General features: G+C 38.6%; 1 protein-coding gene across 2 annotated transcripts in view; it reads right to left on the reverse strand.

Moving 5' to 3' along the window:
- Positions 1–560: 560 nt before the first annotated feature.
- LOC133551189 (mannose-P-dolichol utilization defect 1 protein-like) overlaps positions 561–12,500 on the reverse strand; it is a 12,316-nt gene continuing 376 nt past the window's right edge. Inside the window, exons 2-8 of one of the 2 annotated variants that reach the window (XR_009806444.1) lie at positions 12,390–12,455; positions 7,401–7,533; positions 4,330–4,415; positions 1,421–1,536; positions 1,227–1,337; positions 988–1,153; positions 561–698 (exon numbers count right to left, since the gene is read on the reverse strand). Coding sequence is in view for 1 of the 2 variants with exons in the window: in XM_061897643.1 (XP_061753627.1) it covers positions 1,049–1,153; positions 1,227–1,337; positions 1,421–1,536; positions 4,330–4,415; positions 7,401–7,533; positions 12,390–12,455 (617 nt within the window). In the remaining variant the exon portion in view is untranslated. Of the gene's footprint in view, positions 1,154–1,226; positions 1,338–1,420; positions 1,537–4,329; positions 4,416–7,400; positions 7,534–12,389; positions 12,456–12,500 lie in introns of both variants that reach the window. The other variant, XM_061897643.1, reaches the window with a different exon arrangement.

The following is a 12,500-nucleotide window of genomic DNA, read 5'->3' on the forward strand; positions in this document are numbered from 1 at the left end:
ACGTAATGTAGCATGTTTACACAATCAGTTTGTTTTGGTCATTGAATTTCCAATTCATGAATTCGAATTGAAAAACAAGACGATTAGTTTAGTTAAATTGTATTTTAAAACAAAAAATTAAACTGAAAAACAAAGCCTTTTTTCAGTGTCAAAGGGCAATAACTGAGAAACTATTTTATATAACAAAAATGAAAATCATTAGTCAGCAGATACGGAAAAAATTAATTCAGTTATTGCTTTTGAACAAAAAAAAACGTACTACCTGCTATCCATCCATTTTTCTACCGCTTATTCCCTTTGAGGTCGCGGGGGGCGCTGGTGCCTATCTCCGCTACAATTAGGCTGAAGGCGGAGTACACCCTGGACAAGTCACCATCTCATCGCAGGGCCAACACAGATAGACAGACAACATTCACACTCACACCTAGTTGTTTTTAAAAATTTAAACTCAAATACACTTATCGTTTTTGGGGTTTTTTCAATTCCCATATCCAAAACTGAAATTCAATGACCAAAAGCTACACTGACTAATGACCAAGTTGACAAAAAGATGCATACAATTTGATCTCTTTAAAGATTATTTTATAAATAAATGTTTTATAACTAACTGTACAAGACATCATACACACAAATTATCCATATGTAAACAATTGTGTTTGAACAAAGACTCCTGGGAGGTATTTTTAAGGCTGGTGACACTGAAAAATACATGCAAAAAAACAAAACAGTTACATATTTATCTATTGCCACTTCTCATGCATGAACAACTTGTGGACGTCTGCATCTTCATCATATTTTTTTAACTTCATAACATCTACTGAAATGTTTTTTTAATTAGACTAGAAACCAGATTTTGTAACAATTGTAGACATACTAAATGTGATTTAAATGAGGCAAAGTGTAAATATCACATCACTGTACAACTCAACGTTTTGCTCAATACATCTCAAAGAGGCAACTTAATCCTGCAAGGTTCTATAGACTTACAGTAACAGGATATTGGAAAACCTCTTGTAATATGTTGAATAGTATTTGTTCTTCTCCATCTTTACTCTATCTTCTTTTTAGCAGCGCTGAGGATCTGGGCCAGCAATACGCAGCTGAAACAGGCTGACACAATGTAGCTTGCAGTCGCAAGGGAGTTTCCTGTATCCTGCAAGAAAAAGGGGAAATTCACCTTAGTGGTAACCATAGCTAATGAGCGTGCATAATGTATAACTTCATACCTGCAGGGAGACACAAATGAGGCCAAGTGATGCGGCACATGTCAAGAACACCGACAGAGGCGACAGCTGACCTGTGTGGCCGTTACGATAGTTAGTTCTGGCCTGGAAAACCTGGAAACAACAATTCCAGTAAGTCATTCCTTCTATCATTGTACATCCACTCCAGACATTGGAGCACACACATATGCCGTCACCTTGCTTGCAATTAGTGCTGCCAAACTGGTCGAGTGCATCGCTGAGATGATTTGTGCAGGGGCATACAATCCCAACAGGATGAGTGAAATCGCATAAGCTGACACAAACAACACACCTGTCAAATAAACATAAATAAATAGGGTGAAACAATGTGATCATGGTAATCATTTGGCAATAAGTGAATACTGCCACTAGGTGGTACTCCTGCTTAGTGACCACTGATTAGACCACATTATTGCTTTGGGACCTTTCTTGAATGCTCTGGCATGTTCAAAACAAGTTTAAGAATCCCACTCGTAGAAAATAAGGAAAATGACTCCAAATCGACATGCATGTGCAAATGGGAAGTTGATGCAGTAGTGAAGAAGCAAACAAGTCCATATGGAAGCAATAAACAGCACATTTGTTCTATCAATGGGAAATTTGAGTACCTAAAAAAAGTCATGATGGAATAGCCGAGTATAGGTATTACACACACTCAGCTGGAAATACCTTTCTTTTTACAGAAAAACTTCCATTTTTAAATAGCACAAAAGGAATAACATATAAAATGGATTAATATTTGATGAGAAAAACTGTTTTTTGTTTACATGAACATAATGTCAACATGGTTATTAAACACCTTTTAGTGCATATACAGTCGTGGTAAAAAGTTGACATACACTTGTAAAGAACATAATGTCATGGCTGTCTTGAGTTTCCAATAAATTCTACAACTCTTATTTTTTTGTGATAGAGTGATTGGAGCACATACCGGTTGGTCACAAAAAACATTCATGAAGTTTGGTTCTTTTATTATGGGTCTACTGAAAATGTGACTAAATCTGCAGGGTCAAAAGTTTACATACAGCAATGTTAATATTTGGTTACATGTCCCTTGGCAAGTTCCACTGCAATAAGGCGCTTTTGGTAGCCATCTACAAGCTTCTGGTTGAACTTTTGACCACTCCTCTTGACAAAATTGTTGCAGTTCAGCTAAATTTCTTGGTTTTCTGACATGGACTTGTTTCTTCAGCATTGTCCACACGTTTAGGTCAGGACTTTGGGAAGGTCATTCTGAAACCTTAATTCTAGCCTGATTTAGCCATTCCTGTATCACTTTTGACGTGTGTTTGGGGTCATTGTCCTGTTGAAACACCCAACTGGGCCCAAGACCCAACCTCCAGGCTGATGATTTTAGGTTGCCCTGACGAATTTGGAGGTAATTCTCCTTTTTTATTGTCCCGTGTACTCTCTGTAAAGCACCAGTTCCATTGGCAGCAAAACAGGCCCAGAGCATAATACTAACAACACCATGCTTGACGGTAGGGCTGGTGTTCCTCGGATTAAAGGCCTCACCTTTTCTCCTCCAAACATATTGTTGGGTATTGTGGGCAAGCAACTCAATGTTTGTTTTATCTGACATCACATGGACAAATATAAGACCTTCTGGAGGACAGTTCTGTGGTCAAATTTGATAATGGAAACTCAAGACAGTCATGACAATAGTTCCTTCCCAAGTGTAGGTAACCTTTTGACCACGACTGTATGTATAGCCCCTATTTTCTTGACTATTTGGACATAAAAAATGTAACCCCATTAATATAGATTACAAATTATGTTAATGGTGATTAATTTGATTAAACCTGTTAATAATTTAACAGCACTAGTCTAAAAATAGGCTAATTGTGATTAATGAAAATAAGTCTATAGTTAACTGATTAACGTGGACCCTGACTTAAAGAAGTTGAAAAACTTATTCGGGTGTTACCATTTAGTGGTCAATTGTACGGAATATGTACTGAACTTTGCAATCTACTAATAAAAGTTTCAATCAATCAATATGTGACTATTGTATTTTTCCAACCATACAGCTATTAATGATTAATCGAAATGAATTCACAGTTAATATAATTAATCTGATTTAACATGTCAGTTGTACAATCCTAGTGTAGTAACATCCATCCATCCATTTTCTACCGCTTGTTCCCTACAGGGTTGCGGGGGGTGCTGGAGCCTATCTAAGCTGCACACGGGCGGAAGGCGGGGTACACCATTTACAATCAATTAAAATTACTCCACAGTTAATCAGTAATAATCTCAATAAACATGTTAAATAATTTAACAGCCCCAATACTACCACATAATAATCTTTATTAGTCAAAATTAAACCACAGTTAATCTGAATAAAAAATACTAATACTTTGACAGTCCTATTTGATAGAGATTAATTGTGATTAAACTAAATTAATTCGTTGACTGGCAACACTAAATTGGCCCTAGTGTGTGAATGTGATAGTGAATGTTGTCTGTCTATCTGTGTTGGCCCTGCAGTGAGGTGGCAACTTGTCCCCGCCTTCCGCCCGATTGTAGCTGAGATAGGCACCAGTGCCCCCCGCAACCCCAAAGGGAATAAGCGGTAGAAATGGATGGATGGATGAATCTTTGATTTACTCGATTAAACATTTCAATTGTTTGACAGCCCTACTATGGAAACAGATTAATTATGATTAATCAAAAAATTCAGAATCTGATTAAAAATGTTATTAGTCTGACAGCCATATACGATAGAGATTAATTGTGATTAATCAAAATGATTCACATTGATTTTGTGATTAACCTAATTAAACATGTCAATCGTTTGGCAGCCCTAGAATAAAAACAGATGAATCCTGATTAATCAAAATAAATCATTAATAAATCTGATACTAACCTGATTAAACATGTTTATCATTTTACAGTCCTATTATAAACAGATTGTTATTAATCAAAATTGATTCACAATTGATTGACCTGATTTTAACATATTAATCGTTTGGCAGCCCTAGTATAGAAACAGATTAATTGTGATTATTCCACGATGAATCTGTGATCAGTCTGATTAAACAGGTAATAGCTTGCCAGTCCTAGTGTTTTAGTATTTGCAAACCTCTGATGGTGTCTCCACGATAATGCAGAATAAGGAAGAAAATCATTGCTGTCTGGGTCGTCAGGAAGAGCCTTTCCCCCCAGGCACTGCACACACATGGAAGACAAGCACAAAAGGTATGTGACACCATAATTCAAAGAGGAACATGTCAAACAGACAAGTGTATCTCTAAACATGACCAGACCTGTGATTAGGTGGTTCTCAAACCGTGTGTTAGGGCAAAGAAGCTCTTGATTAAAGTACAGTGTTTTATTTTCCTATATTCAAACCCTAGTGTTATTGTTAAAACGGTGTGTAATGTTACAGTGGCTAAAAATATTAAATATACTTGTTAAATATAACCTCGGTCTTGTTTTTAATATTTAGCTTACTATGCTACTGTATTTTAATGTTGGTCATATTGATGGTACTTGGTATGGTGGTGTTTTCTGAGATGGTACTTGGGGGACAAAAGTTTGAGGAAAAACTGATGTATTTATTTACACTCTGCTTACAGCTGGAGGTATTAACGTCACCCTGGTACAAACCCCATTTCCATATGAGTTGGGAAATTGTGTTAGATGCAAATATAAACGGAATACAATGATTTGCAAATCAATATTCAATTGAATGCACTACAAAGACAAGATATTTGATATTCAAACTCATACACTTAATTTTTTTTTGCAAATAATAATTAACTTAGAATTCCATGGCTGCAACACGTGTCAAGGTAGTTGGGAAAGGGCATGTTCACCACTGTGTTACATCACCTTTTCTTTTAACAATACTCAATAAACGTTTGGGAACTGAGGAAACAAATTGTTGAAGCTTTGAAAGTGGAATTTGTTTCCATTTTTGTTTTATGTAGCGCTTCAGTCGTTCAACAGTCCGGGGTCTCCGCTGTCATATTTTACGCTTCATAATGCGCCACACATTTTTGGTGGGAGACAAGTCTGGACTGCAGGCGGGCCAGCAAAGTACCCGCACTCTTTTTTTTTTTACGAAGCCACGCCGTTGTAACACGTGCTGAATGTGGCTTGGCATTGTCTCGCTGAAATAAGCAGGGGCGTCCAAGATAACGTTGCTTGGAAGACAACATATGTTGCTCCAAAACCTGTATGGACCTTTCAGCATTAATGGTGCCTTAACAGATGTGTAAGTTACCCATGCCTTGGGCACTAATACACCCCCATACCATCACAGATGCTGGCTTTTGAACTTTGCGCCTATAACAATCCGAATGGTTATTTTCCTCTTTGTTCTGGAGGACACCACGTCCTCTGTTTCGAAATATAATTTGAAATGTGGACTCGTCAGACCACAGAACACCTTTCCACTTTGCATCAGTCCATCTTAGGTGAGCTCGGGCCCAGCCAAGCCGGCGGCGTTTCTGGATATTGTTGATAAATGGGTTTTGCTTTGCATAGTTGAGTTTTAACTTGCACTTACAGATGTAGCGACCAACTGTATTTACTGACAGTGGTTTTATGAAGTGCTCCTCAGCCCATGTGATGATATCCTTTACACACTGATGTCCGTTTTTGATGCTTAAGGGATCAAAAGTCTGTAATATCATTTTTTTTATTTTTTATTTACCAATGATTGCCACACACATACGAGATATGGCGAAATTATTCTCTGCATTTGACCCATCACCCCCTGGGAGGTGAGGGGAGCAGTGGGCAGCAGCGGTGCCGCGCCTGGGAATCATTTATGGTGATTTAACCCCCAATTCCAACCATTAATGCTGAGTGCCAAGCAGGGAGGTAAGGGGTCCCATTTTTATAGTCTTTGGTATGACTCGGCCGGGATTTGAACTCACGACCTACCGATCTCAGGGGGGACACTCTAACCATCGGCAACGTGCAGTGATTTCACCAGATTCTCTGAACTTTTTGATGATTTTGCGGACCGTAGATGGTAAAATCCCTAAATTCCTTGCAATAGCTTGTTGAGAAATGTTGTTCTAAAACTGTTCGACAATTTGCTTACAAAGTGGTGACCCTCACCCCATCCTTGTTTGTGAATTACTTAGCATTTAATGGAAGCTGCTTTTATACCCAATCATGGCACCCACCAGTTCCCAATTAGCCTGCACACCTGTGGGATGTTCCATATAAGTGTTTGATGAGCATTCCTAAAGTTTATCAGTATTTATTGCCACCTTTCCCAACTTCTTTGTCACGTGTTGCTGGCATCAAATTCTAAAGTTAATGATTTTCAACAAAAAACATTTTTTTTATCAGTTTGAACATCAAATATGTTGTCTTTGTAGCATATTCAACTTAATATGGGTTGAAAATGATTTGAAAATGTTTGTATTCCGTTTATATTTACATCTAACACAATTTCCCAACTCATATGGAAACGGGGTTTGTAAAATAATCTTCTAACTCATTTTTTCCAAGTTTTTAAGAAAACACAAAACTTTCACCAAAAGTCAAACAAATAACATATTTTGATCATTTCACTCTACATGGGTGTACCAACGGATGGCTATTGGAATAGTGTAAATCATGCAACTTGAGAGAAATAAATAACTTTGGCAATTTTTTGAACGTGCTTTTGTGAAATATGCAATATGGTGCTTATGTTGAGTAAGAGTCACACAAGCCCGCCATAAACATGATAATTATGTCACTTCATAGTGTCATTAATGGTCATGACACTGTTATGTAGACACCTTCAAAATAAAATGTTACCATGTCATGATTAAGAGACAAAGGCATGTTCAAAAAAAATGCCCAAGTCATTTATTTTGTCATAGGTCATTATCTTAAAAGGGTAAAATCACATCATCTGATCAACTGAGGATGTAGGTGATTTTATTATAGCTGACTGGCATCATGAGGAGATGATTTAGACTAAAAAAAACAATTCCGACAAAAAATGACTCAGGCGATTACTTTAACAGTGTGACAAAATAGCCTGATAAACATTCCAAAAGACAATTGCTTTAACATTTAATGCTCTGTTCCATTGACACCTAGAGGTATTACTTAAACAAAATGTACTGTATATCATACTAGCTGCCGTTTGCCGTAGCACAGAACGGCGCTGTATCGCAATTATAAATGGTTAGTACATACAAAAGAGGGAAGTTGTGGGCCATGGCGAACAGGACAGGTCCAGACGAGGTGTAAAGTTGCAGCAGAACGCAGGCCAGACTCAAGCCATCTGCATTCCTTCTCCATAGAATCTTGAGCAGCTGCAGCAGTTGTGCTGCAGCAGAGGAATAAACAGGCACAGAACAAAATTACTTATGAATAAATTATTAGTGCTGTAGAATTGTACTCAAACACTACCTGCGATTCCAACATAGATATTTTTTTGCTAAAAGCTGATGGGGAAAAACTGTGAATTACTCACTTGAACTCTATGTTGGTTGCATATGGAAATGCATGAATATGCCTGGTGGGGATACATCATGATCTGCAGCCATACTTCTCCCACTTGCTACCCATTTCATTGAAAGCATACTTAAAAGATGACTTACAGTACAAACTATTTATTTTGTGGGCTATTACAAAGAGATGCATTATTTATAGCACACATCTCACAAACTTATAATGTATATCCAATCAAGTGAGACACCTAGATCCAAAAGTGATCAATAGTGCACAGGCCGCTACCAGGGGGCGCTTTAAAGCGGTTTACCATTGCAATGCAAGCTATCCAGGACACAACAGTAAAGGTCATTACACATGTACACATGTCTGTACTCAGACATTGTACATATTGTAATGTACGCGAATGTAAACAAACATTTTCAATTAGCACAATTTATTGGTGATGCCTATGATTTCTGTGTCGATATTGATGTAAGTGCTTTTTTTGCAATTACTACCAAAAATGCTATAAAACAATCCTATTTTTAAGCTTTCTTTTTTTTTTTTTCTTATCTTCTTCAAATTTAGTCCTACTAAAAGACACTAAATATTTCAGTTTTTTTGTTTTACCTGCCAGTTTTTATTTTAAAAAACACATTTTCCCTCTAATAGCTGGGGATTAAATATACATAAAATTCATCCATCCATTTCTACCTCATATTCCCTTTGGGGTCGCGGGGGGCGCTGGTGCCTATCTCAGCTACAATTGGGCGGATGGCGGTGTACACCCCGGACAAGTCGCCACCTTATCGCAGGGCCAACACAGATAGACAGACAACATTCACACTCACATTCACACACTAGGGCCAATTTAGTGTTGCCAATCAACCTATCCCCAGGTGCATGTCTTTGGAAGTGGGAGGAAGCCGGAGTACCCGGAGGGAACCCACACATTCACGGGGAGAACATGCAAACTCCACGCAGAAAGATCCCGACCCTGGGATTGAACTCAGACTACACAGGCCCTTTGTGTTGTGAGACAGACGCACTAACCCCTCTTCCACCGTGAAGCCCATTATACATAAAATAAGTGATCAAATAGATTTTGATGTACTATTTTTTTGTTGTGTCCTTAATCTTAATTTACGACCAATGACCGTTAAAACAGGATGATAATGTCCCAGTGTAACATTAAACTGTGGTTATAACCCAAAACTACTATGAAGTATCCAAACAGAAAAATAAGCATTTATTACATGTTAATAGAAGTGTGGATAGAACCATATTACAGCAAAAACTTAAATCAGCAAGTAGATTAATAAATACGTTTTGCTAGAATAATACAACTGGAAATGACGCAATAACTTACCGCATTCGTCAGCAGCCTAATTAGGCCCATTTTAACCCATTTTGAAATGGTTGCATTATCATTTATATACCAAATAATTATTTTTAGGGCTGTAAAAATTAACAAGTTAACTACTGTGATTATTCACAATAAATGAACGCCTTAATCATGAGAACACTTAGATTAATCATGCAATTTCTTTCGACCGTACACTCTTTTACCTTAACAGCTATACAGTCAGTGATCAGATCAATACATACCGTATTTCCTTGAACTGCCGCAGGGCATATAGTATGCGCCTGCCTTGAATCACTGCCGGGTCAAACTCGCTTCCCAAAATAGTTAGCGCATACTTAGTATTACCGCCTGGTTAAACTTGTGACGTCGCGAGTGACACTTCCCCTGTCATCATTTTCAAAATGGAGGAGGCTGATTTCAATACCGGTAATTTGAAATCGCATAAAGGGAAGAAGATTACGAGCTATTCAGTAGGATTTAATGCTTACATCACACTCAAATTTTTACTGCATACATTTGGTAAGTGCCGGAGTGAGAATAGGTTTTAAGATAATTAGCGCATGCTTACTTTTACAGCATGTCTTTGGTAAGCGCAGGTGTGAGAAGATGTTTTAAATTAATTAGCGCCCCGGCGGCAATTCAAGGAAATACGGTATGTCGGTACAAAAATGAGTGAATAGACTGACTGGTGTGTTTGCAGACACATTTCAGACCTCGAAAATTTTTTAGATAAAACTGTTACTGAGTGCTGTGCAAATAAATTACATGCATTCAAGAAACGGCTTTAAATACGTTCCAAGATGATATTCTGGTGATAAAAATTGCATGTGTGTACAAATATTGGGGTCTTTTCTTAACAACATTTTAATAATGCAAACAATCATGATTAATCCAAATTCCAAAATGTGATGAATCTGATTGAAAAGAATCATTTGACAGCCCTATGAACAACATACAGTATTGTGATATACCAGTATATCGTTATCACAGGAGACTGCGCAATATATTTGATTTTTGCCATATTGCCCCTTCGCTACTACTACAGATTATCATTTTAATCATACACACCAATCATTAAGACCTGACCTTGTGGAGTCCAGTTATTTCTATGACATAGTGCTGTATTTTACTTCTTTATCTCTTTTTTTCAACCAAAAATGCTCTGCTGTGATTAGGGGGTACTTGAATTAAAAAAAAATTCACAGTGGGTACATCACTGAAAAAAGGTTGAGAACCAGGGGCGGTTCTAGGCATGCTTATATGAGGGGGCAGTCAGAAATGTGAAGGGGGCATCATGTGTACACATCATGCTCCAGCACTTTTTTTCTGTGCTTATTGTAACAATGCTTTCTTCATTGAAGTGGGTCTTTAGCTATGTGTCCAACCCCATCCTGGAGTAGTAGATTGCACTTTGTCAGGCCTCTACCTTCAGACCTGTCCAACTTGGGAGTCCCACCTGAAGACTAAGCTTCTGCTGGTATAGCTCTTACGGTCCCTGAGGCACGCAAACCCCCTGACCACAATAAGGTGGCAATCCCTCAGGGGGGGAAACATTAACAGCGCTGCCATATTTCCGACAGGAAAAACAGAAGCAGGCGTCTTGCACCACAGAATACTCTAGCCATGGTCGTGTGCGGTACCAGGCAGGATTGAATGATCTTAATGTTGTACCAAATGAACGCTTTGGGTAGCCACCTATTGGCTGAGATGGTGCGTTGCCATTTAAGTCACTGGGTAGCTGAGCAGGCAGCTTTGGGGGAGCGCTTGTTGGCGGGACGGAGGGAGCTGGTGCAGGAGAAACAGTGCTTGCTGGTGCTAAAGGTGCAGTATTGCTAGCTGCTGTCCCTGATGTACTAGCAGTAGCATCATTGCTACTACTACATGCAGGAGCAGGACTAGACTTTTTAAATGCTCTGAAAAATGGATGCATTACAGAGCATTAACTTTCTCTTTGTGAGCTGCTGGAAGCTGGAGCAGAAAATAAGTAAGCTTGAACAACAACAGAAAAAACCCGCTGTGATTACATGAAGAAAAACAACAACAGTACAGGACTACATCCTGGGGCGGGGCTTTACGTAGGGGTCTGTCAGACACAGGTCACTTGTCTTCAGTTTGTCACATGCAGTGGACGTGGGCACTCATCTGGGCACAAAATTCATTCACTCCAATGTATGTGTGTTGCCCACTTGCTTGTAAATTGATGAAAACGGCAGTGTTTTTGTTTTTAGGTGTCTTGGTCATATCAAATTAAACTTATAATTTGTTTATTACAAAATGTAGATTGAAACATTAAAGGTTGACTATGTAGAATTACAAGAAAAACAACAGAAAAAGAATTCCAGCAGTCGATTGCCCGACCGCTACTAAGTAAAACGGGCCGTTGCTAGGGACTCCGCTCTGAACAGAGGACAGCAGAGGAGGACTGCTATACCTTATGTTTCATTTTTACCCTCATTAACAGCATCATAAATGACTTGTAGCTTGTTCCTGGGACAGTGGAGGCTTTCTGCCTTCCAAACCACTGCTGCTCAGAGCCTCCGCTGTAACTGCTCTCGTCAAGTTGTAAAAAAAAAAAAAAAAAAAAAAAAAAGGAACTCTGTAGCACCGAAAGTCCGCAACGATAAACGTGTTTATGACAGATAAGACTACACAAATACACCCATCCTAACAAGTATATGTTAAATGTAGACAACTTTTCCTTTTCTTTTACTTTCATACTGCAACAGTGATTGGATGTTTACTGAGGGCTGAGGGGTGTGTGCGGGTGTGTGTCTGCTGCGCAGCCTGTGGAATGTTGAATACACGCACTATATCGTGTGTGTCCCTTTTTCGGCGGATTTTTCCGCTAGTGCAGATAATTTTGTCAACTTGTAATGTAGTAATTTAGTGAGTTTATTAAAATTTGATTTCTCAAATTTTGATTTAAGGGGGCAAGACATTTATTTAAGGGGGCTCTGCCCCCTCTTGCCCCTGCGTAGAGCCGGCCATGTTGAGAACCACTTACTGCACTATAGTTAACTATTGACCACTGTTCGATTGGGGATTATAATGAATTGTGTATATTGCGTAAAGGTGTGACACATGGTCAAGTCTGTGTTTGTACAGTGTTGATGTCATCACTACCATGAATTGATTAACGTGGACCCCGACTTGAACAAGTTGAAAAACCTTTTGGGTGTTACCATTTAGTGGTCAATTGTACAGAATATGTACTGAACTGTGCAATCTAATAAAAATATCTATCAATCAATCAATCCACGCTGCCGCCTGCATTGGGTCGGCATCAAACAGAAAACCACTGCCTGTTGTCAATAGACACAATCACGCACTGATCGAACCATTGTCGCGTCCAAACTCAGAATTAATAAAGTACCTCGTCTTACCAAAAACCACGTCCAAAAGAATCCACACTCCGATGATTTTGTTGAGGACAAACGTCGAACAGGGCACTACAAAAAGACAATAGCAGTTATCACAGACTGCACTTTGTATAG

This window comes from Nerophis ophidion, linkage group LG04 (assembly GCF_033978795.1).
Source record: "Nerophis ophidion isolate RoL-2023_Sa linkage group LG04, RoL_Noph_v1.0, whole genome shotgun sequence".
In the NCBI taxonomy this organism is placed as follows: domain Eukaryota; kingdom Metazoa; phylum Chordata; class Actinopteri; order Syngnathiformes; family Syngnathidae; genus Nerophis; species Nerophis ophidion.